Below are 25,033 nucleotides of genomic sequence, written 5' to 3' on the forward strand. Positions count from 1 at the left end.
TGCGCGCGACCGTGCGGCCCAGCCCATTGGCCTCGCGGCGGTGACGAGCCGCCTTGGGGACGGGCACGGCGGCCGGGCTGGGGTGGGGGCAGGGGGGGCCGGCCGGATGGCGGCGCGGGGGGGCGGACGGCTGGAGCGGGGACTGCCCGCGGCAGGGGCAGGGCGGGGGCTGGGCGGGCGCGCCCGGGCACGGCGCGGCCGTGGCGGGGGGGGGGGGGGGGGGGGGGGGGGGGGGGGGGGGGAGGCGCGGGCGGGGGGCAGCGCGCGGGTCCGCCCTCTCGCGGGGCCCGGGCTTACGGTCTGCGCGTCGCTCCTCTCCGCGGATCGCGGCTTCTCTCGCGCCCCTCGCGAGCCAAAGACTCTGCGAGGGGGATCCTGCGGCGGCCCCGAGCGTACGGGCCCCAGAAACTTCCCCCAAATTACTGGGGACCCGCCCCAGGAGCGGGAGGGGCCGCTACCCGGACCGCGGGCGGTGGTGCCACCGCGGACTCTGGTCACGCGCTCCAGAGGAGGGGGACGGGCGCCTCTCTGGCATTGACCCCCGTGTCCCGCAAGCGCGACCGTGACCATAGTCCCTGTGCAGCATACAAAAAAGGTGGCGCCCGCGGGGCCGGCGGAAAGCCAACGCCCAGACCCACGGTTACATGAAAAAATAAAAGAGCAGAAGTAATCAGAATATAATCATTCGTGTCAGATTCCTTTAAAAAGTTGTTTCGGGTGGGATGTGTGCTTGTGCCCAAACAGAGTAACTCCGGAGCGAGACTCCAGCGGCTGGTAATGCGCCTGGGCGGGGACAGGGGGAGTCTGGGTGAGACCCAGGCTTTGTACCGCTGCATTTTTCACCACGTGCATGAGCGTCCCAAAACGTTGTTGTTAAATAAACGAGTTCATCTCTGATCTTCCACTTGAGTCTTCAACGCATCCTTGGGGACAGATGCAAGTCGGGACGTCACCTGGAGGGGTACGGGGGACTCCGGAGGTGGATCTAGGTGCACTGGTGGCGCCAGGCTCCCGGCTGAGGCCTCCAGGCCAATGCTGAGCAGATAGACAAAGCTGACGCCTGAGGACCCAGGAGGAGATAGGTTCACACAGGCCCTGCCCAGGCAGAGACGCCCAAGGGTGGGTGGGGTGGGCCCGTGAACCTTGGGTGGAGTAGGTGTGGGAGGATGCACAGGAGGCTTAGTGATTTTGCACTTTTTTCCCCCCTATTTGGATGGTTCCCTCGTGCACACGATATTTTTCCAATAAAAATAGTTTTAAAAAGTAAAATCCAAATATTTATAACCACTCTTGCCCAAAGCAGGTTCCAAATGTGAGCCATGCTAGAGGGTGGAGAAGGGTGCCTGGGACCAAGAGTTGGGAAACAGGAGGTTCAGCAGGGGTGAGCTGGAGGAAGACAAAGACGTTAGGGAAGTATTTCAAAGCCAGAACCTCATCCTTGTGGAAAGCGAGACCTTGACCCAGAATTCACTCAGCCCTGGATACGGGAGAGGAGTCAGCTCCACTGACTCGGGGCGCTGAGTGCCTGGCTAGCTGTGATTACCCCAAAAGCAGGGTGCCTAGGGGTGATGGAAGTAATTAACAAAGCTCATCAGCCAGTAATGAGGGTCCCCACTGCGGTCCAGGGGACAGATCAATTAAGCAGGGCTTGTGGTGAAAACTTCTGTCGAGTCCTCTTATCTTACAGATGAGAAAGCTAAGGGTCAGGAAGGATAAGTGACTCCCTCAGGGTCCCACTACCAGTTAAGAGTGGTGCAGTGGGGACCCCACCCTCCACCTTTCAGCCAAGCTACTGCTGTGAAATAGCAGATTAAAAATAGAACTATCTGCTGGGTGGGTCTCCTGGCTTTTTCCCTATCAGAGGACAAGTCGCTGATGGTTTCACGGAGTCCCCCTCCCCGCCTGCCCCTCCCTCCATGCTCTCTCATCTTCCCACCGCACACACTTTACTCCCCCAGTGCTGAATAGCTTGCATTTTCTGGAACATACCCTCTCCTGTCAAAAGCCTTTATTCTTTTGCTCATGCTCTCCCCTCCTCCTGAAATGCCCTTCCTCCTCTCCAGGGTGATTTAGTGTGACCTAGTGAAGCTGCCAGGAAACACGTCATCTGATGGGCTCAGGAGTCAAACTCCGGCTTCTGGCCCTTCATTCTGTGACTTTTGGTAAGTTTAAGAACCTCGGACACCTTCACCAGGAATGTGGTGGTCACTGCGCATGTAGTGACTGAAAAGGGTGTTTTGTGGCCACAAAACCACTCCTGTGTTGGTTCACAACCCAAAAGGGGTGTTTGCAATGGCGATGACCAGGAAATGCAAGTCACAGAGGCCACGTGGCTCTTTGGCCATGTGGAAGGAAGAAGGCATCGCGCCGCCCCTGGGACCCATGCTGGCGGTGGCATCAAGGAGTCAGCGGAGGGACACATGGAAGACAGAGCCATTCCCAACAAGCAGAACTCACAATGCCCATGGTTTTAGAAAGACCGTGATCACATCACATCATGTCCCAGGCATGACCGCAGCTCCCCCCCTCCCCGGCCCCCGCCCTTACTTAACAGGGATCACAGCAAAGCCAGCCCATCGGAGGGCCCCACCCCCAAGCCCTTCAACGTGGAGATGGAGAAATTAAAGTCCCACCTGAAGGGTTAGGGAGATCCTGAACAGTCCACTCAGGAGGGGTGTGTGTGTGTGTGTGTGTGTCTGCCTATGTCCATGTGAGGGCATCCATGGAAGGACACAGAATAATTCAATTGAAACCTAGCATCAAGAGCCCGCCATTGATTGCTCATCCTTTAATCCTAGCGTTTCCTTTTCTAGAAGTAATGCTTTGGGTCTGAAAAGGCAAGTCTTTCTTTTCTTTCTGACCCCTCTATTGCCATTTATAAAGACCGTTTCTTACGAGATGCATATTTTTGATACATCATGAAAACTCATTTCTCACTAGGTCTTGGCACAGATTCCTAGAGAAGATTTTTTTCCAGGGGAAAGGGGGTAGTTCCAAACCACAAGGGTGAGTTCCCTGCCATTTTCTCGGCAGCCCAAATTTGCAGTTAAGTTTGGACAAAGTCAAGCCTATTCGTGAATAATAAACAATAAAACATCACGGCTGACAAAGCCTGTTAGGAAGTGAGGTTTCTGAGCTGGAACAGAGCGACCGTGTCTGTGCTGCCCCCGAAGAGAAAGATCTTCTACTCGGGGCCACTATCGTCTCCAAAGCAAGAAGGACCCAGAGTTCTTGGGGACCCACATTGCCTTTCCTAATCCAAAGAACCTAAAACCTGAGGAGCTGGAGTAATAATTGTAGCTCTTTCTATAATCTTAGAGTTGTCCTACTCAGTGAACTTCGGGAACTGACAATCCCGGTAAAAGGAAGTCCAGACTTCTCAACCTGACATCCAGAATTCTCCATGTCACCTAAACGGACTTTCAAGCCCGATTGTCTTCTGCATCCAGGGTGGCCGACATCTATCCCCCAGTCGCTCCTCGCGCCCATTTCCCCCCTCTCCATAGTAACAGAACCTCGGCTAGGGACTGGCTGCCCAAGTAAAAGATGACTTCTGAGCCCGTGTTGATTCCCTTCCCTCAGAGAACCAGGCACATTCCCATTATTCCCATTGGAAAGTATCATCTCCTTTGACAAAGTACACACCGTGCTCTTGCGTCTCTAAAGACAGTCCCATGTCGGTTCAGTTTGGTTTAGTTTAAGAGAAACTTCTCGAGCATCTGCCATGTGCTGGACACTCTGCTAGATACTGAGATGAGATGTGGCATTAAATACCAGAACCCCTGCCCGCAAGGAGCTCAAAGTCTAGGAGTTTTCTGTAATGTTGGAAATGGTCTCTACCCGTCCCAGACGGTAACCACTATGTGTAACTAACTACTGAGCCTTAGACATGTGGCCCGTGCCGCTAAGAAACTGAATTTTTATTTGTATTTCATTTTAATTCATTTAAGTGTGACCACAGGAGTGCTCCCCGTGAGCCGTATGAAACGAGCATCTATCACACTGGAGAGAGGGGTAAGGAAACAAGTCCAGGGTGACGGGAAGGAACTCCAGGAGAGGGAGGAGCTGGGAGTGTACAGATGCCAGGGGAGCTGCATCTTGAGGGCTGGGGAGAAAGTCACCAGGCGGACAGTAGTGGGCGGCGCACAGGTGGGGGGTCGACACTGTGCGTCCACTCAGTTGGGGAAATTGCCAGCTGTCCAGTGTGGTTGGAGGCAGGAAAGGGGTCTCTGTGGGCAGAAGAGGCAGCTGGAGGGGAACACCAGGTTGTGAAGGGCTCCCGTTGCCCTCCTGAGGAATTTGGGCTTTATCCTGGTGCTGATGCAGAGCTCCCCAGGGCTTGGAAGGAGCTGCATTTTGGGCAAATCACCTTGCAGTGTGGATTCAGCAACAGACATTTTTAAACGGAGCTACATTATTAGAGTTTAGGTTAAGAAGCACTTTGAGTTAAGCTGAAGATGCAGCTAATGTAACTTAATCAGACAAGAAGTGAAGAGATTCCAATAGCTTGGTAACATGTTAGTAACTCATTTCGGCGTGACCTCTTCGATGTAATCCCCTCCTCCAAAAATATTGCAAATGGTGAGGATGCTTAAAATATTTGGGGGGAACTTTAGAGGCACTTTGGGAATATTAGCATTTCTAATATCAAATCACAAAACGTTCCTGTCCTGTAATTAAAGGAGGGCCCGTGGGAACAAATCCTGGCCTGGCTGCTGTTTCATGCTTCCTGACAAGCCTCTAAGATCTATAATTCAGATCTTTCATTAATTTAGACTAACCTGTCCCCTAAATCAATTGCAGAAGACCTGCCGTCTGTGTTTGCATTAATCGGCTCTTTCCAACATATTTGCTCTAGAAAACTAAAAGTGCATGCCATATGACCAAATGTTTCCAGTCTCCTTGACCAACTGGATCAGACAGACCCAAGTTCAAATAGAACCACAGGCAGCAAGCAAAGTGTAACAAATGACAGCTTGTCAATTTTCTGTGACTCGGGGGCAGCGTAAAAAGCTGGCCAAGGTCACGTATAGAATGTGCTGCCTTTGGGCGGGAACATGTGAGGTCAAATCAAAGAAATTATGAGCCAGAATTTTAAAAGTGCTTGTAAAAAGAAATTTTTAAAAATGGGGAAGGGTGTTCAAGCTTTGAGTTATTTCATCATCTAGTTACATAGGCACTAAAATACACACAAGCATCCAAAGTTCTGTAAGTATGAGAAAGCGTTTACTGAGTTTATCAGGAGGATCTGGGAGATGCTTGGATGCCAACATTTTAAACCAACTTGACCTAGATAAGGCCCAGATTCTTTCTCCACAAACTTTCATTGTTATTTTACATATACATTGTTACCTATACGGGCAAATGTTTCTTTTTGTTTATTCCCTAAACTAATGGGACTGGGAGAAATGTGAAACTGTGAGAATATAAAAACAGTGCCCCTTTCCTAGTGGGTGTTCTAAAAGCCTTGGCCCCAAGTCATTGAGGTTGGAGGTCTCTGCTTCCATAAACCCAACCCAGCAGCTGGAGGGGGCCGCCCAGGTGGCCTTCTACGGGCTGTGGGTTTCCTCTACCCAATCACATTCTCCCACTCAGTACCTTTTCCTGTCTCCTCTGTCTGCTGCTCTGGAAATATTTGTAGATATTCTTGACTTACCAGCTATAGGGAATATATAACCTTGAATTGCTTGACCCAGAGAAGGGCTGAATCAACCCTGGTTCTAGCTGTGAGGCCAGGGGTTCTCAAACCTGAGCGTGCTTCAGAAGCACCTAGAGGGCTGGAGGCACCTTGAGTTTCTGAGTCATTAGGTCGGGGGTGGGGTGGCCTGAGGATTTGCATTTCTAGTAACTTTGAGGTGATGTTGTTGTTGGCCTGGAGACACCACATTAAGTAACAAATAATCTGTGTCTGCCTCCTGTCCCTTGTCTACCTCCCATTCCTGCTCTGCTGGCCCGTCTCCACGTACATGCCGGGTGCTATCACCAGGGGAGAAGCATGGCTTCATTTAGGGGAACAGATAACCAGCCTCAGAGGGGCTTCTGCCTAGAGACCTCCGAGCAAGCCTTAGGAGTGAGCGGGAGTTAGAGGCCAGTGAGCGCGAAGGGCAGAACAGAGACAGCCTCTGTTTCCAGTTATTGAATATGGAGGAGCTCTGGCTTCATCTAGCGGTTTTAATCAGGAAAGGGATGTGGTCAGATTTGTGGGTTGGGAAGACCACGGGGACCAGGGCAAAAACGACTCTGAGGGATGAGGGTGTGGAAGGAGAGGGAGTCTGGAGGCAGGTTCTAGCGGGAGAGAAGGGTCCGAAAGTTTGCAGCTGGCATCATGGAGGAGCACACAGGAACAGTTCGGCGCTTTGCATAGGACCAGCTACTCTCCTTCCCACCCAGCACGCAGCAGAGACTCTCCAAGGTCAGACATGAAGGGCGCATGTCGCACTGAGCAGAACGGACTGATGGCCCCAGGCCCTCAGGAGCCATGCCCCCCCACCCCCACCCTCCTCAGCTGTAGTCAGTCCTGGATAGAGAATGTGTCCTCTCTTGGGTGCAGGGGCATGATACAATGACAAAGGTATTGTCCCCTGGCCAAGCCAACTGCCTATCTGGTTCAGCTCCGGAGATGCATCTTTTCCTAAGCATATAAAGATACCTCAAGGGTTCGGTACCCTGAAAACTCTGCCCTAAAGGGCTGGTGACCTCAGGGAGGGCATTCTCCTTTCTACTGTCCTTCTCTTTAGGAGGGGTGATGGAGACCCCTGGTGTCCATTAGAATCCCTCATGCAGCTCTTCCCAAATGATGACATCCTGGAATTTGGCCAACTTTGATTAAATTCAGTAAATAATAGTAGTGGGTCAATGTTGACTTTCTGATTTTGATGACTTTACTGTAGTTACATAAGAGAGAGTTGGTTTTTATTTTTGTCTTTTAAAAGAAAATATACATGAAAGCATTTAGAGGTCAAGGGCCTTCACTTTTAGATGGTTCAGAGGTGGAGAAACAGCAAGTGTGGTTGACCTGTGGGGAAGCTGGGGTCAGGGTAAGTGAGAGATTTATACTATTTTTATGACTTTGGTCTAAACTTAAAATTATTTCAAAATTTAAAAAAAAAAAAAAAACTTTTTTAAAACTAAATACCCCTGATCAGTTGAGTAAAAAACTCTAGAGGCACCAGTAAGCCTATGAAAAGATGCTTAACATCATCGGTCACCATCAAATCAAGACCACAGTGAGCTTTTGATTCACACCCCCTAGGTCACTTGTATAAAGAGTCTGGCGGGGGTTGGGGTGACTGGGGGATGGGCATGAAGGAGGCATGTGAGGGACTGATCACTGAGTGTTTTATGTAACTGATGAGTCGCTAAACTCTACCGCTAATACCCTGTATGTTAATTCATTGATTTTAAATCAAATTAAAAAATTTAAAAGTCAGGGGCGCCCTGGGTGGCTCAGTGGGTTGAAGCCTCTGTCTTTGGCTCAGGTCATGACCCCAGGGTCCTGGGATGGAGCCCCGCATCGGGCCTCTCTGCTTAGCAGGGAGCCTGCTTCCTCCTCTCTCTCTCTGCCTGCCTCTCTGCCTACTTGTGATCTCTGTCAAATAAATAAATAAATCTTTAAAAAAAAAAATGCTCTATGCGGTGTGATGGAACGTCCCTGATGACGACTCTTCTGAGCCCCCCTCCCCCCAGGGACGCTAGTGAGCAGTCAGGCTGAGAACCACAGACCAGCCATTTCTCTGTGTTGACACCATGGGAACGCCCGTTTAACCCCTCCCGTTCTTCCACAGCCAGGGTGCATCCAAAATTCCATGGCTCTGGGAATTCTATTTGTCTAACTCCACAGCCTGTATTGGAATCAGCCAGGATGTCTTCAGATGGGACACCATTGCCCTCCCCCCGAGGGCTGGGAGCCGGCTGGGAGCCGTCTGGAACGGGGCGTCTGACCTGCCCATGCTACCCGCCGGTACCAGCCCTGTGGGGCTCAGGCTGTTGTACGGACAGCAGACGCCTGTACAGCACTGAAGGCAGACACTTTATCTTGATGTTCATGTACTTTCTTCCCTGAAATTGATTCCGTTCCTCCCGCCCCGTTGGTACCTCTGAATTCCCTTTACCCATCTCGCCCAAACTTGGTTCTATTTTTGATGCGTCCTCCAGCCGTCAGCTGTCGGCCCTCCTGGACGGCGTGGCACCCGCAGAGCATTATCCCTGATGATTCACGGCCAAGGTACTTTTCCACTGGCCCCTCTCCATCCTTTCTTAAAGCTGTGTCACTTCGCGTGGTGGAGACTTGCGTTCCTCTTTCCCGATGGACTCCGCTTCTTGTAGGCAGTTCCCAGTGCCTGGCACCCAGTCATTCAATGACTTCACTACGCCTTAAGGTGACTCCTTAAAAAAGAAGCATCCCCACTTTAGAAATAGGGCCTGAAAATCACACCGGCCGTCCCGTCACAAAGACATGCCGTTTGAGAGAAGGGAGGGAGAAATAACCCAGCCCCAGTGGCAGGAAGACCAAGCCCAGCCACTGGGATCAGTCAAAGGGGAATCAGGAAATCCTCATTAAGGCTCCACTTTCCTAGTCTGAGATTCCAGAGGAAGCCCAGTGACGACCCAGGGGGATGCCGATACACTAAGCAAGAAATGCAGGATATAAAACTGTGCCTGCTGTTTGCTCCTGATTGTCCAGAAAATGATGGCCACACTCAAACATGGGCAGAACAAAGCCTGAGGTTGATTCAGGGTGGAGGGGTGAAGGGTGATGGATGGTATTTTCTGTACTAACCAGTAAGCCTGGGAGAGGCAGACAATTAAAAGAAGGAAGAGAAAGCCAAAGCCTTTTCCATCAGTGGGAGCCAAGCTCCAGGGCAGGCTCTCCCTGCAGCAGGGGCTCCCGTCTGCAGACCCCCCCCCACCAACACTGGACACACCTTGTGGTCACACCTTGTCCCTCAGGCGCCCCTGTCCCACTGCTGAGCTCAGCATTTGCTCTGATCTTCTCTAGACTCTACTCGTTACCGCCTCCCACAAACCCGGGGCACAACTGAACGTGCACCAAGTGCTTAGCACTGAACAAATTCGAAGAATTTAGAGATTGTTCCAAATCTGTATCTTCTGACATTTTCCATGCTTTTTAATCCACCAAGACAGTCATACGCCTTTTTGACGTCTTCCACAAAGCTCTGTCTGTCTCTGGACATGGCTTATTCATTCCCTTCCTATTTCCCAGCTTCTGTGTCTCCAACCTTAGTGGCCTGCGCCCTGCTCCCCAGCACAAGGAAATAGCTGTATGAGCGCCATGGAGGTGAGGACTCCCTGGATACCTTTAAAGGTGGTGTTCAGATGTCACAACATAATTTTTAATCAGGACTGTTGGGTACTGGCATGAAGATAAACATATGGGCCCCTGCCATTGTTGGGAGCCTGTGTCGGACTTAGACATCGACGCAGTAACCTGATTTCACAAACACATGATTGCAATTAAGTAGGGTCTTTTCAATCAAAGGCATTAAATCAATTAGCTATTCAGATGGGGTGAAAACAAACATAGGTCCCATATCAAACATAAAAATTAATTCAAAGTGGATCATAGACCTAACTTTGAAAGTAAAAACAATGCAGAGTTCAGCGAAAGGGGTAGGCAGGGAGATTTCACAAACAGGACACATAAATCACTATTTAAAAAATTGATAACTATGAGTTAATTAAAATAAAGAACTTCTGCCTATCAAACTGGAAAATCATCCACTGGGAGAAGATACTTACAACACCTGTTTCTAAACAAGGACTCATATTCAGAGTATACAACTCAACAACAGAAAGACAAATAGGAAAAAAAAAATCTGAGCCAAAGAATTCACAAAAGAAGATCTCCAAACAGCCAACGATGTCAGGAAAACACTGATTAAAACAACAACACATGCCCACAAAGATGGCTAAAATGAAAGTCTAACAACCCCAGGCAAGTGGAATTTTAGGACCACCTCCAAGCTTTCCCCTGCCTGATATATATGCCCTATAAAATCCCCTCGCCTTGAATGTGGGTAGGACCGTGGGTGGGATGCTGTGATTAGGTTGTATTAAATGCCGAAGACAGAGGACTGTTGTAAATAAGGTCTCTAATCAGTAATTTAAGCAACCGTGAGTTCTACAGCTGCATGGAAATGAATTTGGTCAACACCTGCATTTAGGGGAGGACCGCAAGCTGCCACCTCCCCTTCCCCGCCCCCACCTCCTACCTACAAATGGTCTGCACCAGGCGCCAGACAGTGGGGCAGGAACTAGAATGTCAGCTCCCTGGGGACAGGTGCCTCTCTCACGGCTCTACCCCAGCCTCTCTTGCACAGTCTGGCACATTGCAAGAGCTCAGCATATTTTAAATTAATTCATTGAGACATGGAAGGATGGGTTGAATGTGTCAAACTCAAGTGAAATACGGGATTTTTTGTTTTTAATTTTTTGTATATCCTCCTCTGAATTTAAAAGACAATTCTTTCTTCTATAGGTATTTTGCAATTTTGCTGGTACCTCTATGGGGCAGATTCAGATATTCATTGCCCCCCCATAGGAGAATTACAGGAGGTTGAACCATATAAAATTGCTATCGTTTCCTCATTTTTGACCTAATAAAATGGCGATCGTATATGGTTCCACCTCATACTCCCCTGCCCTTTTGATGTCAGGCTTGACCATGTCATTTTTTCTGGCCAGTGAAACATGAGCTCTAAAGGCATGTGTCAACTTCAGTTTTAGGGGAGGTTACATGACCGGCAAGCAGAGCCTTTCCCTCTCCGGAGACCACCACTTTCCACATTGAGGTTGCTCGATTCACTCGCACTTCGCTGAAGAGGGGAGCTATAGGCGGACAGACAGCATAACTGACCCGTCAGCCCGGATGGTTATAAACCTCTGAGGTTTTCGTGACTGCCGCAAAACCCGGTGTATTCTGTTCGACAGTCCAGAGTCTGCCGTTTGATAGAGACAACTTCTGTGTGTCCCCCTCACCTATGTCTTCCCCTCCAGAGTTCAGCAAAATTTCTTGTCCCTAGGAAGCCCTTGGAAAATGACTGAATTTAATCAAGCACAGCATTTCTTCTGCTGGGAAAAAAAGCTGGCTGAGCGCAACCAGAGACGTTTTGTAACACTTACTAATGCCTGTTCTACCTTGAAGCCTAAGGACAAGAATCAGTCATGAGCCCAGCTCTATGATGTCAGCAAAAATCCCAGGACAATTAAGGCTCCTTTAAGGCTAAAATGAAACTGTTTCCAGAATCGGAACGAGATCCAGTTGTTGGCATGCCTCTGCTAGCTCTTCTTCCTGGGGACACCCCCGCCCCCGCCACCCCGTGACTCTAGGCAGGAGGCTGGGAAGCCTCCTACGACGCTGACACCGAACCCACGGCAGCGGGAAGGCGGGAGCCAGGACTGGACCCCGGGACATAGCTGTTGTTTTACGAACAACGGAAGAGTATCAAAGGTTTTGACCTGATGAGTAAACAATCTGATGTCTGACACGTTGTGACACTAGACTGTAGAGAAACAGTGGAAACAGGGATGGAATAGAAATTTTCTCAGAAATCATAAATTAGGGGCACCTGGCTGGCTCAGTCCCAGGAGCATGTGACTCTTGATCTCTGGGTGGTGAGCTCAAGCCCCCACACTGGGTGTAGAGATTACTTAAAATCTTTCTTTAAAATGCAATCAACAGGGGCCCCGGGGTGGCTCAGTCATGAAGCATCTGCCTTCGGCTCAGGTCATGATCCCAGGGTCCTGGGATTGAGCCCCACATCTGGCTCCCTGCTCCGTAGGAAGCCTGCTTCTCCCTCTCCCACTCCCCCTGCTTGTTTTCCCTCTCTCGCTGTCTCTCTCTTTCTCTGTCAAATAAATAAATAAAATCTTTTTAAAAAATGCAATAAACCCTAACAAAAGAAAAATAATGTTATAAATTAATAATAACAAAATTTTAAATACCTAAACCAGTATCTATGGAGAAAAAGAAATATGTGTCAAAACAAACATATAAAAACTACCTCTGAAAAAATTCTTGAGGCGAACAGTTTTCATGGTTGAATTCCTTGAAACTTTAAGTGAACAGTTTTATGTTCTTTGAACTGAGAGAGAACATGAGAAAAAAGATGAAAAACTTCCCAATTCACTTTATAAAGCAGGCACATGCCAGTATTAAGCATAACAGAGAACATTCCTTCTCTCTGCCACTGCCAAAAAATATAAAAGTCAATATTATATATGGGCAGAGGTATGAAGCCACAACATAAGCCAATCGATCTGCACTGTATGAAAGAATGGAATAAGAATGAAAGACTGTTGTCATTCCGAAGGTATTAATGTAATTTTATCATTCCAAATGTCAAAAAGTATCCAGTGAAATTCCATATCCATTCCTGACTGTGGGTTTTTGTTTTTGTTTTTGTTTTTTGGGGTTTTGGTTTTTTGTTGTTTTGGGGTTTTTTGTTTGTTTGGTTTGGTTTGGTTTGGTGGTTTTTTTTTTTTTTTGGTGAACTAAAAAAATAAGGAACTTCTGTCACATGATAAAGAATATCTTGGGGCGCCTGGGTGGCTCAGTCATTAAGCATCCAACTCTGGATTTCAGCTCCGGTCACCATCTCAGGATCATAGGAGCATCAGGGAGCCTGCTTGCAATTCTCTCTCCTTCACCCTCCACCCCTCCCTACTCTCTCTCTGCCTCTCTCTAAAAAAAAAAAGAATAGAGTAAAACAAAATAGAATAGAATATCTGAAGTCAACAGTCAGCATCATATATAAAAATAAAACACCAGAAACAATCCTATTACTATCTAGACTAAAGTAAGTGCGCCAAGCACTAGAAGTTCAGGACAATTCAATATATATATTTATTTATTTGACAGACAGAGATCACGACTAGGCAGAGGGGCAGACAGAGAGAGGAGGAAGCAGGCTCCCCGCTAAGCAGAGAGCCCAATGCGGGGCTCAACCCCAGGACCCTGAGATCATGACCTGAGCTGAAGGCAGAGGCTTAACCCACTGCCTTCCCACTTAACCCAGGAGCCCTCAGGCCGATTCAATATTAACAACCAGTTTCTTGGAGAGGGTGGGGGGGACAGTTTATTATAAATTTTGTTGATATGAGAGATATGTAGCATATGATTTACCAATCCTAATAAAATATACAATACTCTTTATTGTGAATTCCTTATAGAAAACTGACTTTCATAGAACATTTTCTTAATCATGGACCAGAGGTTAGCAAACTTACCTTGCAGGCCAAATCTGTCCATGTCCTGTTTTTGTACATCCTGCAAACTAAGCATGTTTTTTACATTTTTGAGTGGCTGAAAAAAAAATCAAAAGAATTCTATTTCGTGGCACAAGAAAATTATATGAAATTCAACTTGCAGTTTCCACAAACAAAGTTATACCGGAATCAGCCCTTCTCCTCTGTGTGCTGTCCACAGCTGCTTTCCCCCTGCAACAGCAGAGTTAGTAGTTGCGACAGGGGCATATTGCCTGCAAGGCCGAAAACATCTACCATCTTGCCCTTTACGGGAAGAGGTGCCAACCCCTCGTCTAGACGATCAACAGAAGAATAAATCAAGCCCGAATTTGTAGCATTTGCCAATTTCCAGGGTAAGTGCTCTGACTGTGGCCAGCTACCACTGTGGCATCGCTGAATTGGCAGAGCTGGGTGGAAAGCTCCAGAACACAGCATTGGGTCGTGCTTCGGCCTTCCAGGTACAGCACCTAGAAATAAACCCAAGACCATAGATAAAGAGCAGGGGCCGTAGAATAACCAGGACGTGATGACTTGTATTTATAACTTTCTTCCTAATGTAGCTTACTTCACTGTAAATTTACAGTCTAATCTTACTAATGGCTGCGTGTGCAAGCGACTGGTGTTGGCGAGGATGCGGGGAAAGGGGAACCTCCTACACTGTTGGTGGGAACACAAGCTGGTGCAGCCACTCTGGAAAACAGCATGCGAGTTCCTCAAAAAGTTGAAAGTAGAGCTACCCTACGACCCAAGAATGGCACTACTAGCCTTTATCCGAAGGGTATAAACGAAGTGACCCGAAGGGGCACCTGCACCCCAAAGTTTATAGCAACAAAGTCCACAAGAGCCAAACTATGGAAAGAGCCCAAGATGTCCCCTGACAGATGCACGGATAAAGAAGATGAGGTCCATATACAACAGACTAACACTCGGACATCAAGAGAATGAACTCTTGCCATTTGCAATGACGTGGATGGAACTAGAGGGTATTTCGCTCAGTGAAATAAGTCAGAGAAAGACAGTTATCATATGATCTCACTCATATGTGGAATTTAAGAAGCAAAAGAGAGGATTCTAGGGGAAGGGAAGGAAAAATAAGATAAAAAACAGAGAGGGAGGCAAACCGTGAGAGACCCCGAACTGTAGGCAACCAACGGAGGGTGGCTGGAGGGGAGATGGAGTGATTGGGGGAGGGGCATGAAGGAGGCACGTGATGGAATGAGCGCTGGGCATTGTATGCAACTGATGAGTCACTGAATTCTACCTCTGTAAGTAAAAATAAAAAATGGCTGTGCAAGCTTGCAAAATTCCCCCAAATTCAGCCATTGTCTTACCAGCCAGTCCCAGCACCACCACCTATATGGAGTGACCAATGGTATGACAGAGATGTCAGCCCTCTGGCCTGGGCCCACGGCACAGGAATGGGAAGGATGCCCTTGTCTGTGCCCACCCTTCCTCCTGGGCCTTCGTGCCCCTCCTAGCTCCAAAGTGCAGGTTTTGTTCACAGCCTTTGGCGTATTCAGGGACCCACGTGTCCCTTGCCTTCATGCACATAGCCTCCGCTCTGCAAATCTTACTCCCCCAAAGGCAAACCCTACCAGGAGGATCCCTAGTTGGGACAATCACCTGTCCACAGAGCCACCAAATGCCGCCAGACTCAGGGAGCCTCATCACCAGTTTCACAGGAACAAGCACACTGACAACATTATAAATGTGGTGTAATTACTGTTTTTAAAAAGTAGGATTTTTTTTGGAACTCAAAAATAAGGATTTGAAGATTCAAAAATACCATGGAAAAACATGCTTTTGATATTAAAATGTATTACAAACAATTACTAATATGGTATGATACTGGCAGAGAATTATTCAGAGTCTAGAAAGCTCAGAAACGGACTCCAGTGTACACCATGATGGCCTGCATGCTAAAGCCTGAAGCTCTGTGTCCCCCTCCAATTGATGTGCTGAGCCGAGCCTCCCAGGGGATGTACCAGGAGGAGGCCCTTTGGGAGGTGATAGATCATGAGGGCACTTCCCCCGCTTAGACTGCCGAGAGCTTCCTTGTCCCCTCCACCACGTGAGGACCCAGTGGGCAGACAATCATCTGTGAACCAGCAACATGGGCCCTCATCAGACACCAGAGCTCTTGGTGCCTCAATCTGAGACTTTCAGACTCCAGAACTGCGAGAAATAAATTTCTGCTGTTTTTAAGGCACCGAATCTATGGGATTGTGTGATAGCAGCCCACACTGGCTAAGACACTGATATAAGTGGTATTTCAAATCCTTGGGAAGAAATAGATTTTTAAAACTAATAGCACAGGGGAGCCTAGGTGGCTCAGTCGTTAAGCATCTACCTTCAGCTCAGGTCATGATCCCAGGGGTCCTGGAATCGAGCCCCACATGGGGCTCAGTAGGAAGCCTGCTTCTCACTCTGGCACTCCCCCTGCTTGTGTTCCCTCTTTCACTGTCTCTATGTCAAATAAATTTTAAAAATAGCTTAAAACTAATAGTACAGAGGAACTGCTGAACTTGCTCGGAGGCGTCAGGTGGTGGAGTATATTGGATTTTTACTTGTTACTATTTGTCAAAATTAATTCCAGTTGTAACTATTCTATAGGAGTAAAAAGTTATAATAAATGTATCAAGAGATACAAGGAGGCATGTTAGTAGTTTTGTGGCAAATTACTTTCTAAGCATGACAGGAAAGGTAAAATCCATACAGAAAAAAAAAAAAAAAAGACACCCAATAAACAGAAGCATCTAAATGAGAGAGACAAGTGATAAACAAGGGTAATATTTAAATACAGAAGATGAACAGAGAACAAAGATCACTAGTTCATACACATACAGTTCTTGGAAACAAGAAAAATTCAAGCAACAATAAGAAACATAGATAAAGACAACCACAGGCAGGCCACAAAAGGGACAAAGAGAAGTGGCCACTTAACATTTAAAAAAACCTGGACTTCCTATAATTTTCAAAGAAGCATAAAACTGAAATCACAAGAAGATATTCTTTCAAATCTGACTGCCAGAAATGACGGACTCCAGCACTGCCCAGGACACGAGGAAATGGGCTGGTCTCACGCATTATCGGCGGGAGCAGAAATGACACACATCCGTCCTAGGAGACTGGCAGGACCAGCTGTGAAACATGCACACCCGGTCGGGATGCGCCAGTCCTGGAGGCAAAGACCCACCTTGCAGCGTCGTTAGAATGGCAAAAAGTTGGAAACAACCAAAAGGTCCAGTGAAGGAATGGGTTGAGAATTTCCCATAGAGATACACAACTAAAGATTTCAACCTCAAGACATGGTGGGGTTGCTCCGTAGTCACTGATACATGAGGGTGTCTGTGATATTTTGTGGCGTGGAAGGAAGGCTACAAAAAAGCTTGTATCACATTGTCCCAAATACATAACCATGCTTGTGCCCGCATGTAAATAAAAACAAAGGCACGTCCAGAACAAAGTAAAGTGTGGGAATGTCAGGTGCGTTTTACATTATTTTGTCTGGGGCATCAAATTAAATGTAAAATGAAACGTGCATGTGTGTGCAAGGGGCCTGCGGCCCTCCAACAGCTGTGAGCAGCTGCCCAAACCTCTGCGTGTGTGAAGGCCTTGCCCGGAGCAGTCGTTCCTAGCAGCGGGTCTGAAACCCGCTTCCCATCTCGTGGATGGCCCTTTGGGGCCTATCTAATCAATAGAGAGCTAGATTTGGGCTGTTTCCACTTCCTAACCTCTTCCAATTGTGAAGTCATTGGTCTTTAAAAGGGACTCCAAGAGAGAGAGAAAAGCTCCTTAGTCAGCCCAGAGTTTAAGGGCAGAAGCTTCAGCTGAATTCCAGCTGCAAGTAACTGAGCGGACGTTGGCATGCGGAGGGCGAGGGAACCGGGTACTCTGGGGTCGTCATGGCTTATGTTGTGGGAAAGCTGCGAAAGCAATTCCAACGCCTCGAGGAGAAAGTTGCCTGTTCGCGCTAACTCAAGGACGAGCGGAAGTACAAAGCCAAGACGACCAGGACAGGGGCCTTCTGTAAAGAGCGGCGAGAATTATGGCAGAGAGGTGGGGAAACCAGCAAACAGAGAACGATTCAGTTGCACAGGGACGTGGGGTATGCAAGAAGCACTGTGTGAGAAGGTCGAGGGCTGTGAGATTAAGCTGTTAAGAAATTAACGGTTTAAATACCGTTCATCTGAGTGTTTTGCAAACGGAGAACTCAGACTTGCTTTCCAGAGATCACAGGTGCTTTATGAGAAGTTTTACATCTCGCACTTGAATTTTAATTTAATTTTTAAAAAACTCATAAGGGGACGCTTGGGTGGCTCAGTAGGTTAAGTGTGGGGACTCAGTTTTGGCTCAGATCAGGGTCTTAGGGGCAGGAGATCGAGCCCCACATCCAGCTCCATGCTGGGCATGGGGACTTTGCTAATGATTCTGTCTCCCTCTGCCTCTGCCTCCACGCTCATGTACTCCCTCCCTAATAATTACAAAAAAAAAAAAAAAAAAGACTCCTGAGATGGATCTCGATGGTCTCCTTATGCCTGAATACTACCACTCTGCCTCTGTGTCCGTGTGTGTTTGCCAGCACCGGTGCGCAAGGCAAGACACCGATGAAAGCGCCATGCGCCATGCAGACCAAGTCTTCACGTCACGTTTGTTCGTATGTCTGAGCTGAACACAGCGTGAGTTCTTGCGCTCTGTACTTTGCTCAGCTCCATGCGAACACATCTGAAAACGTCGAAGGTATCGTTGTCTAGGAATGTAACTTCTGAGAACTGAGTCTAGGTAAGACAGAAAACCCAAGCATATCCCAGAGGAAGATAGAGGAGATGGGAGACCGTCGGATGCGCCGTCCCGAAGGAGGTTCAGAGGGCGTCCTCAGGACAGCACCAGCTCTGCAGAGTGGGAATCAGGCCAAACGGAGAAGAAAGGATGGATAACGCGAGTGACATCAAGCAAGACAATGAACACCGAGTATGCCAAAGCCACAAAGGAACACATACCCTGGGACCGGTGGCTCCTGTTTGGAAACAGTAAGATTCCAGAGGGAACAGATTTTCACCTTACGAAGGACCAGAGGCAGGCCCAAATGGGCTTTGATGCAGCAACTTTCTGAATCATGGAAGTTCCCCACGCTTCCCATCCACTCCTCTCCCCACCCCCATCCCCACACACCTGCTGAAGCTAGTGCGGCTGCTCCAAGGGGCAGAGTTTGGGAGGAGGGAAAGGAGACGACAAGGTTTGAGAGAATATTGACATTTTGGCACCAGTTTGGGCCCTTCAAATCCCAAATCAGCATCTGCAAATGTACTTGTCGTGTCACGTGGTTTTCACTGAGTGACTTCCTTCTTCTCTCCCGGGACCTTGCGGAAGCCCTTCGAGCACAACGCTGGTCACCCGGTGCGTCGCGTCGCTCACTGGCCGCGCCGGCCTCTGCACGTGGGGACTCCATGCTGCCGCAGGCTTCCACACTTCTTACGGCACTTTCTCTCTCTCCACGGATTCCTTGTGGACATGATCATAGGTGTCCTGGGCATCGCCTATCATACACCAGAGACCCCAATTTACCCAAGATCTTGTACTAGAAGGTCAAAGTCTTCCCATCCACAGGTGATTAGAACCAGTCCCTACAACTATTTCCAATGCAAGAATTTGGCATCCTAAAACGATTTGATTTTATAGTCCTTATTCTGGTAATCTTATTAAATTTATACGATGTCAAATGTCAGGGCTTCAAATCTCTCAGGGAGGTTATGACCAGGATACTTAACATACTATTCTCAAGTGCTAAATTTAAATGTATATATAAAGAAATTATTATTTTCAAATTTCTATCATTTGAAATAGTATGGTTCTGGGAACTATTAAGCAGAGATGGAATGAAAATTAAACTCATTTAATAGCCTGGAGATAGGACAAAATAAACAAAGAATAGTTTTTGAGACTTCTACCAAGGCTGTTAACACCATTACAGTTGAGAACCCAAACTGTGGTATCAAAAGAATTGTGGACTTTTTTTTTCTAAGATTTTACTTATTTATTTAACAGAAAGAGAGAGAGACAGAGAGAGCACAAGCAGGGGGAGCAGCAGGCAGAGAGAAAGGAGAGGCAGGCTTCCCTCACAGATCAGGAAACCCAACTCGGGGCTCGATCCCAGGACTCCGGGATCATGACCTGAGCCAAAGGCAGATGCTCAACTGACTGAGCTACCCAGCTGCCCCCAAAAGAACTGGATCTTAAATCTAATATTACCAAGTTCATTACCAAACCTGTAAAATGGGATGCAGGTGTGGCTATAAAGGCATCATTAAGAGGTCCTTGTGATGATGCAATTATTTTGTATCTTGACTGTATTTGTGTCAATATCCTCATTATAATATTTTCAGCATATCATCACTGGGAAAGGCTGAATAAAAGATACACAAGAACTCTTACAACTACACGTGAATCTGTAATTCTCTCTGAATAGTTTAAAGAAGTTATTTGTGAATGTTGACTTAAATTTTATATTAATTTTGAAGTTATCCTATGCAAGTACATATCTTCCCTAATTTCTATGATGAGTGAAATAAAGTGAACTAGACTACAAATTACTTTAAATTTAGCAATGACATAACCAGAAGGTGGCACTGTTACCACATGACTGTACCATAGTAAGGCACTACTCACTTTAAATATCCGGAAAATAGAATACTAATTTTATCACTCAAAATTGTAAATGCTAACCCCAATTCAGTAATATTTTCAGTAAGTCTTAGCTGAGGTTTGCAAAAATATAATTTCATAAATCATTAAAAAATAAAAATATACAAATAATTAATTTGGGGTCTGTATAACATGGATAAGATTGCAAATGGAAAATACAAACCCATCAAGTGTATTTTCATCACGTCTGATGTAGACTGTCATACCCGTAGAAAGACAAGGAAAATTCTTACCAAATCTGGTATTAATTTGTTATGTCTCTGCACTTTTTAATACAAGTATTTCCTGCCTCACCTACTGTTGTTTTGATAAAGGTACGAGAACCACTTAAAAGAAAATTCCCGAAATGCAGCTAGAAGGGGAAAAAAAAAAAGGCTGAGAAAGGGATTTCTTTTTTTGTGAAAGCAACAAAGTTTAGAACTTTCTTGTTTTGGGTCTTTTTAAAAACTAAAAGAATTTAAAATACTTTTCAGGGAAAGGAAATTAAGTTGTATCAGTTAATAAAGATTACTAAGAGATGGCCTTCATCCAATTCCATCATTATTTGATGCCGCCTATATAGCAGACACGGACTCTCCGTTACCAACAGTGGGTCTGAAAAAAATAACTTCTAACATGACAACGGCCCCTCTGAGAATTAAAATGCCCTCTGCCCCCCCGCTTTGGTCATGCCATGTCCAGTCTAACCAATAACCAAGCAGAGCAAAAGCAGCCTGGACAATTCAGAGTATGCTTTGAAGCCGACATGTATCATAGTACTTTTGAGGACATGTTTTTCTTTTGCTTTAGGGAAGCAAAATAAGCAAGCCCTTTTCCCCAAAACCAGTCATCTTTCCTTGTACAGATACATCAAACTATGCCTTTCAAAGGTTACCAAATAATTAGTCTGTCCTTAAATATGTAACTTCCAGTCAATCACCTATATTTTGTACTAATTCTATTACCTGTTCACACCAGAGCGGACCCAAACAAAACGAGATGTAAGTTAGAATTTTGAGTTTATTCTCAAGTCATTACAGTGTTCAACCAGTTTGACATTATAAAGATAACAGACATAAAAGTAAACACTGGGAAGCACATGTACATTCCCATTCTGAAAGAAGACATGTTATATATACAGAAAAAAAAATGCAGCAAATATTAAGGTATTCAAAGTGATTTTTTGACAATTCAGATGTGACATATTTACAAGAAAAGTATAAGTTTTAAAATAATTAAATAATTTTCATAGAATTATAAAAGTATGGAGATAAATATTAGAGGAGACCCTGACAATCACAAGAACATTTTCCTATGCTACTTAATACAAGGGCAGTTCTATAAAAAGTCCCAAAATAGAGCCAGTATTTTGCCACTATGAAATATATCAAATTACCAATACCAAAATATGCTAAAATGGACATGCAATGCAGAAGCTGTACCAAAGAAAAAAGCATGAGGCTCCTGAATATTGCAAACTGTCTACACAAGATTTCTTAGGTGTGTTCATGAAAAAGTAACTTTCAAAAGAGCCATTATAATGGATACATTGGCAGAAAAAGTGATAGCTACTTAAAACTTTGCATCTACCATTTTCCAATGTAGCTGCAAAAAAGGAAAAAATAGAAATACAACTTTAAAATATTAGCTTATGAATAAAAAAGTTGAGTGGTGCACTTAATGCATTTAGATTTTTAAACTGATTCCATAATTCCCCTATAACAGATGGTAACCTCTGGACCCCACCACTGTAGTAGGAAATCTCTCTCCTTTTCTCAAACCAGACATCATCTTAGGAAATGCAAAGGAGAAAAAGGGACACACATGAATTCAAAACAAAACAGCACAGTAAGATGGCAAAATATCATAAAAATAGCAGCATGTGAAATTCAAGACTAGTTTCTTAAAGCAAATGTTTAAGACTCAACTGTAAAAATGGTACTTCAAACTGGTCTATTACTCAACGCTTGAAACGAAGGGTTTTTAGAATGGTGCTGACATTTACGATACCCCCGTGATTAAACGTATACTCAAATTTGTGTTTTACATCTCTATTGCACACGTAGAAGAATAAAAGCATCCTGGCATCTTGACCATGAGAAGATATCTTATTGAGCACATTCAACTATGCTACTGAAAATTAATTTTATCCCAATGTTAAAAACTGATCATGTAGGACTTCTGAGCACATTATTCCAACAACATCCTCCAACAAGATGAGGTTAATCAGGGACAAAAGGGGAGGCTGCAATCACACAGCTAAGGGCAGAATGTCTTGACATATAAACTTGAGGTCTTTCACTGATCCAAATATAGAAATAAGAACTATTTATAAAACCTTGATATGAAAATCAGATCACCCAGAAATTTCACACCAAATCATTTTCACTGTCTCATAAAAGCAAAGACTGCTGCAAGCCCCAGGTTTTTTTCCAACTCATGTCGAAGACACAGCTGTGTGAGTTCTAGTTTCCACCTCATGCAACCTACAACCCTCACTAACAGGTCCAATGATCTCCTCTACGCAACACTGGCCACTCACCTTAATGCCCAGAGCAACAGAGATGGTTATCGTTTCCAAGCTGTCCATACTGTAGTATAAATTTTACAGCACCAAAGACATCATGATTTTAGATATCTTAGTCTGACAATATTTCATTCAATAATATTCACCAGTAAGAATATGTAAATATCAAGCATCTAATAGGAAATCTAAGTAGCATTTTAAAAACAACCAAAATAATTAATATGCATTTTTAATGTTTTAAGTTGTTAAACATTTAAACTGTCAAATTCACTAGGAAAAAATACCACACACACATTTTCATCACCCAAAAGAGAGCACACGAAGCTTCAGACAGTTGATACTGAAACAGGTTTTTTTCTTGTGTTGTGTGTTTTTTTTTAAAGAAATTACATTTAATTTGGCCACTCCCTAGATTCTTGGTTTACCAGCTTATAAAGAGTACATCAAAGAGGCAGTATAATATGTGTATTAAAAACCGTTTCGTCCTCTATCATCTTTGGCTAGAAGGGCCGAGGAGGCAGGTGAGGCTCCACGCGCTTCCGTCTCACACGTCACTGACCGGAAGGCTCGCGTCATCCAAGTCCACGGGGTCACAGTCCTTCTCCTGAGGGCCATTTCTACTTTGAGGTTTTAGCAGCGCTTGTTCAGTCACTTTGGAAGCTGGTTCTCTTGGAGAGACAGTCTGGACCTTGAAGTTCCCTGGCTTGACCTTGGCAAGAGATTCGTAAAATCCTCGCTTCTCCATGGTAAAGCTTGAGACCAAAGAGTTGCTGCGAGAGGCTGCGGAATGTGGGCTGGCGGCTGCGCTGGCAGAGCGGCAAGCGGGTTTGGATTCGGAAGCACAGCTGGGATGCTCCTGCAAAGACGGGTGGTGGTCAGATGCAGGCAAACAGTAACGACAGAGTTAGTAACTCAGTGTGAGACTTTCTTCTCTGAAAACCAAACGAAACACACACACACACACACACACACACACACAGAGCAGAAGCATGAGCCATGCAGCATACATGTGCAAGTTCTTTCCCAAAGCAATGCATTTTTAGAAGTGAGGTTAAAGCCATGACAGTCGACAACCATTTCCACTAAGAAACCAGTCCTGTCACCAAAGCTTTGCCACTTGAAGACTCAGGCAGCCTACCCTGGGATGCAGGGCTCCAGCTGCAACCGAACTGTGTTTAAGAAGGGGGCCTAGCGGCTCTGCCATCCTATTTAACAGCATCTTCTCAATCAAGACTAGGAATCCTCCCACATATTTTAGGAAGATAAAAAAATTAAAATGTAGAATGTAAAAAAGGAAAGGCCGTATTTCTTTAGTAAGTGGAACTCACTGTTTGCCAAACCTACGGCTTTCTCTGACAGTCTGACAAATTTAGTTTTTCATCCCTGAATTTTGCTGCAACCAGTAGCGGCGCAGGCTTTTCACTGTTCCTTTCAGGGCACTTACTTAGTTTTGAGTATGTCATACGTTCATACGGTTAAAGGTCTTAAAGGCAGCAAAGGGTACATATTTGATCATTTATTAAAACTGGAGAAATAGCTACCAGTTGTGAATCTTAATTCTGATTTGCTGCTAATCAAGGACAGCCTTCACATGACCATCCCAAATGCCCTGCCACACAGCTCCTAGCATACTGCGGTCCCATGGGACACTAGCGGCTTTGAAAACAAAGTGCTACAAATTGACAAAACACTAGAGATTCCCAGGAGCTGGCTAAACTTCACCTGAGATTTAAAATGTCATGCAAAGTATAGTAATGTAGAGTTTATCCAATGTATATGCATGCACGAGTCTGCATATATTATTAGAACAAGGGTGCGGTTAAATGGTATAGTATAAAAAATTTCAAAATACATAAAATACAGAAATTGAAACTTGTGGCAATTCAGGAAACTAATTTTTAGAAGACAGCTTAATGTGACTTTTTCAATTAGTAAGGTTCCATTTTTTCATGATTTATCTTTTTCATTATTGTTTAAATATGCATATCCAAACGGATGACTGCAGTGAAGTAGTTTGCGTTAGTGTCGACAAAGTCAGTTACGGTAACTGCAAAGGGCAGTTTGGTTAACTCAACTTTCTATGATCAGTTGTAAGTAGTGAGTGAGTCCGGGCCCTCTAGTAAGAAGGCACGTTTGCGTGAGAGCCCACATACGTGCTGCATTCACCAGTTCTTGATGTATACCTCTGTATACAAGGATTCGACAGCCTTCTGGCCTGCCGCATCTGGAACACAGTGCAAAGCTAAGATTAGAGTTAACCTATACTGGGGAGAGGGAGGAAAAGAGAAAGTTCTGCTGACAGTTACAGACAGAGAGTCCACTTTGCCCCCACCACAAAAGCACAAAACACAGGTGCCCTTCTCCAATGTTTCCTCTTCCCAAAGACACTGTTTTGCAGAAAGTCCCATACCTGGCAGCCGGAAAGGTCACATAAAACACAGGCAGTTACAAAATTAATACTATGAAAGTGACTTCTAAGATATTCCAAAAAAGGATATAAGGAGAGAAATTTAAGAAGTGAGAAACTTGGACTTGTATTTACTGATCTGTAGTTATTAC

The 25,033-nt window shown here is 45.7% G+C and overlaps 1 protein-coding gene across 5 annotated transcripts in view; it reads right to left on the minus strand.

Annotated features, from left to right (window-relative positions):
- Positions 1 to 20,949: 20,949 nt before the first annotated feature.
- The window catches only part of PLEKHA1 (pleckstrin homology domain containing A1), a 54,713-nt gene continuing 50,629 nt past the window's right edge, over positions 20,950 to 25,033 (minus strand). For 3 of the 5 annotated variants that reach the window (XM_013055736.2, XM_004751790.3, XM_045068451.1), the window contains one exon: positions 20,950 to 23,330. In XM_013055736.2, coding sequence (XP_012911190.1) covers positions 23,019 to 23,330 — 312 coding nt within the window. In that variant the 3' untranslated portion in view covers positions 20,950 to 23,018. Of the gene's footprint in view, positions 23,331 to 24,627; positions 24,699 to 25,033 lie in introns of all 5 variants that reach the window. The other 2 variants (XM_013055735.2, XM_013055734.2) reach the window with 2 other exon arrangements.

This window comes from Mustela putorius, unplaced genomic scaffold, assembly GCF_011764305.1.
Source record: "Mustela putorius furo isolate JIRA1106 unplaced genomic scaffold, ASM1176430v1.1 tig00003909_pilon_pilon_pilon, whole genome shotgun sequence".
NCBI lineage: Eukaryota > Metazoa > Chordata > Mammalia > Carnivora > Mustelidae > Mustela > Mustela putorius.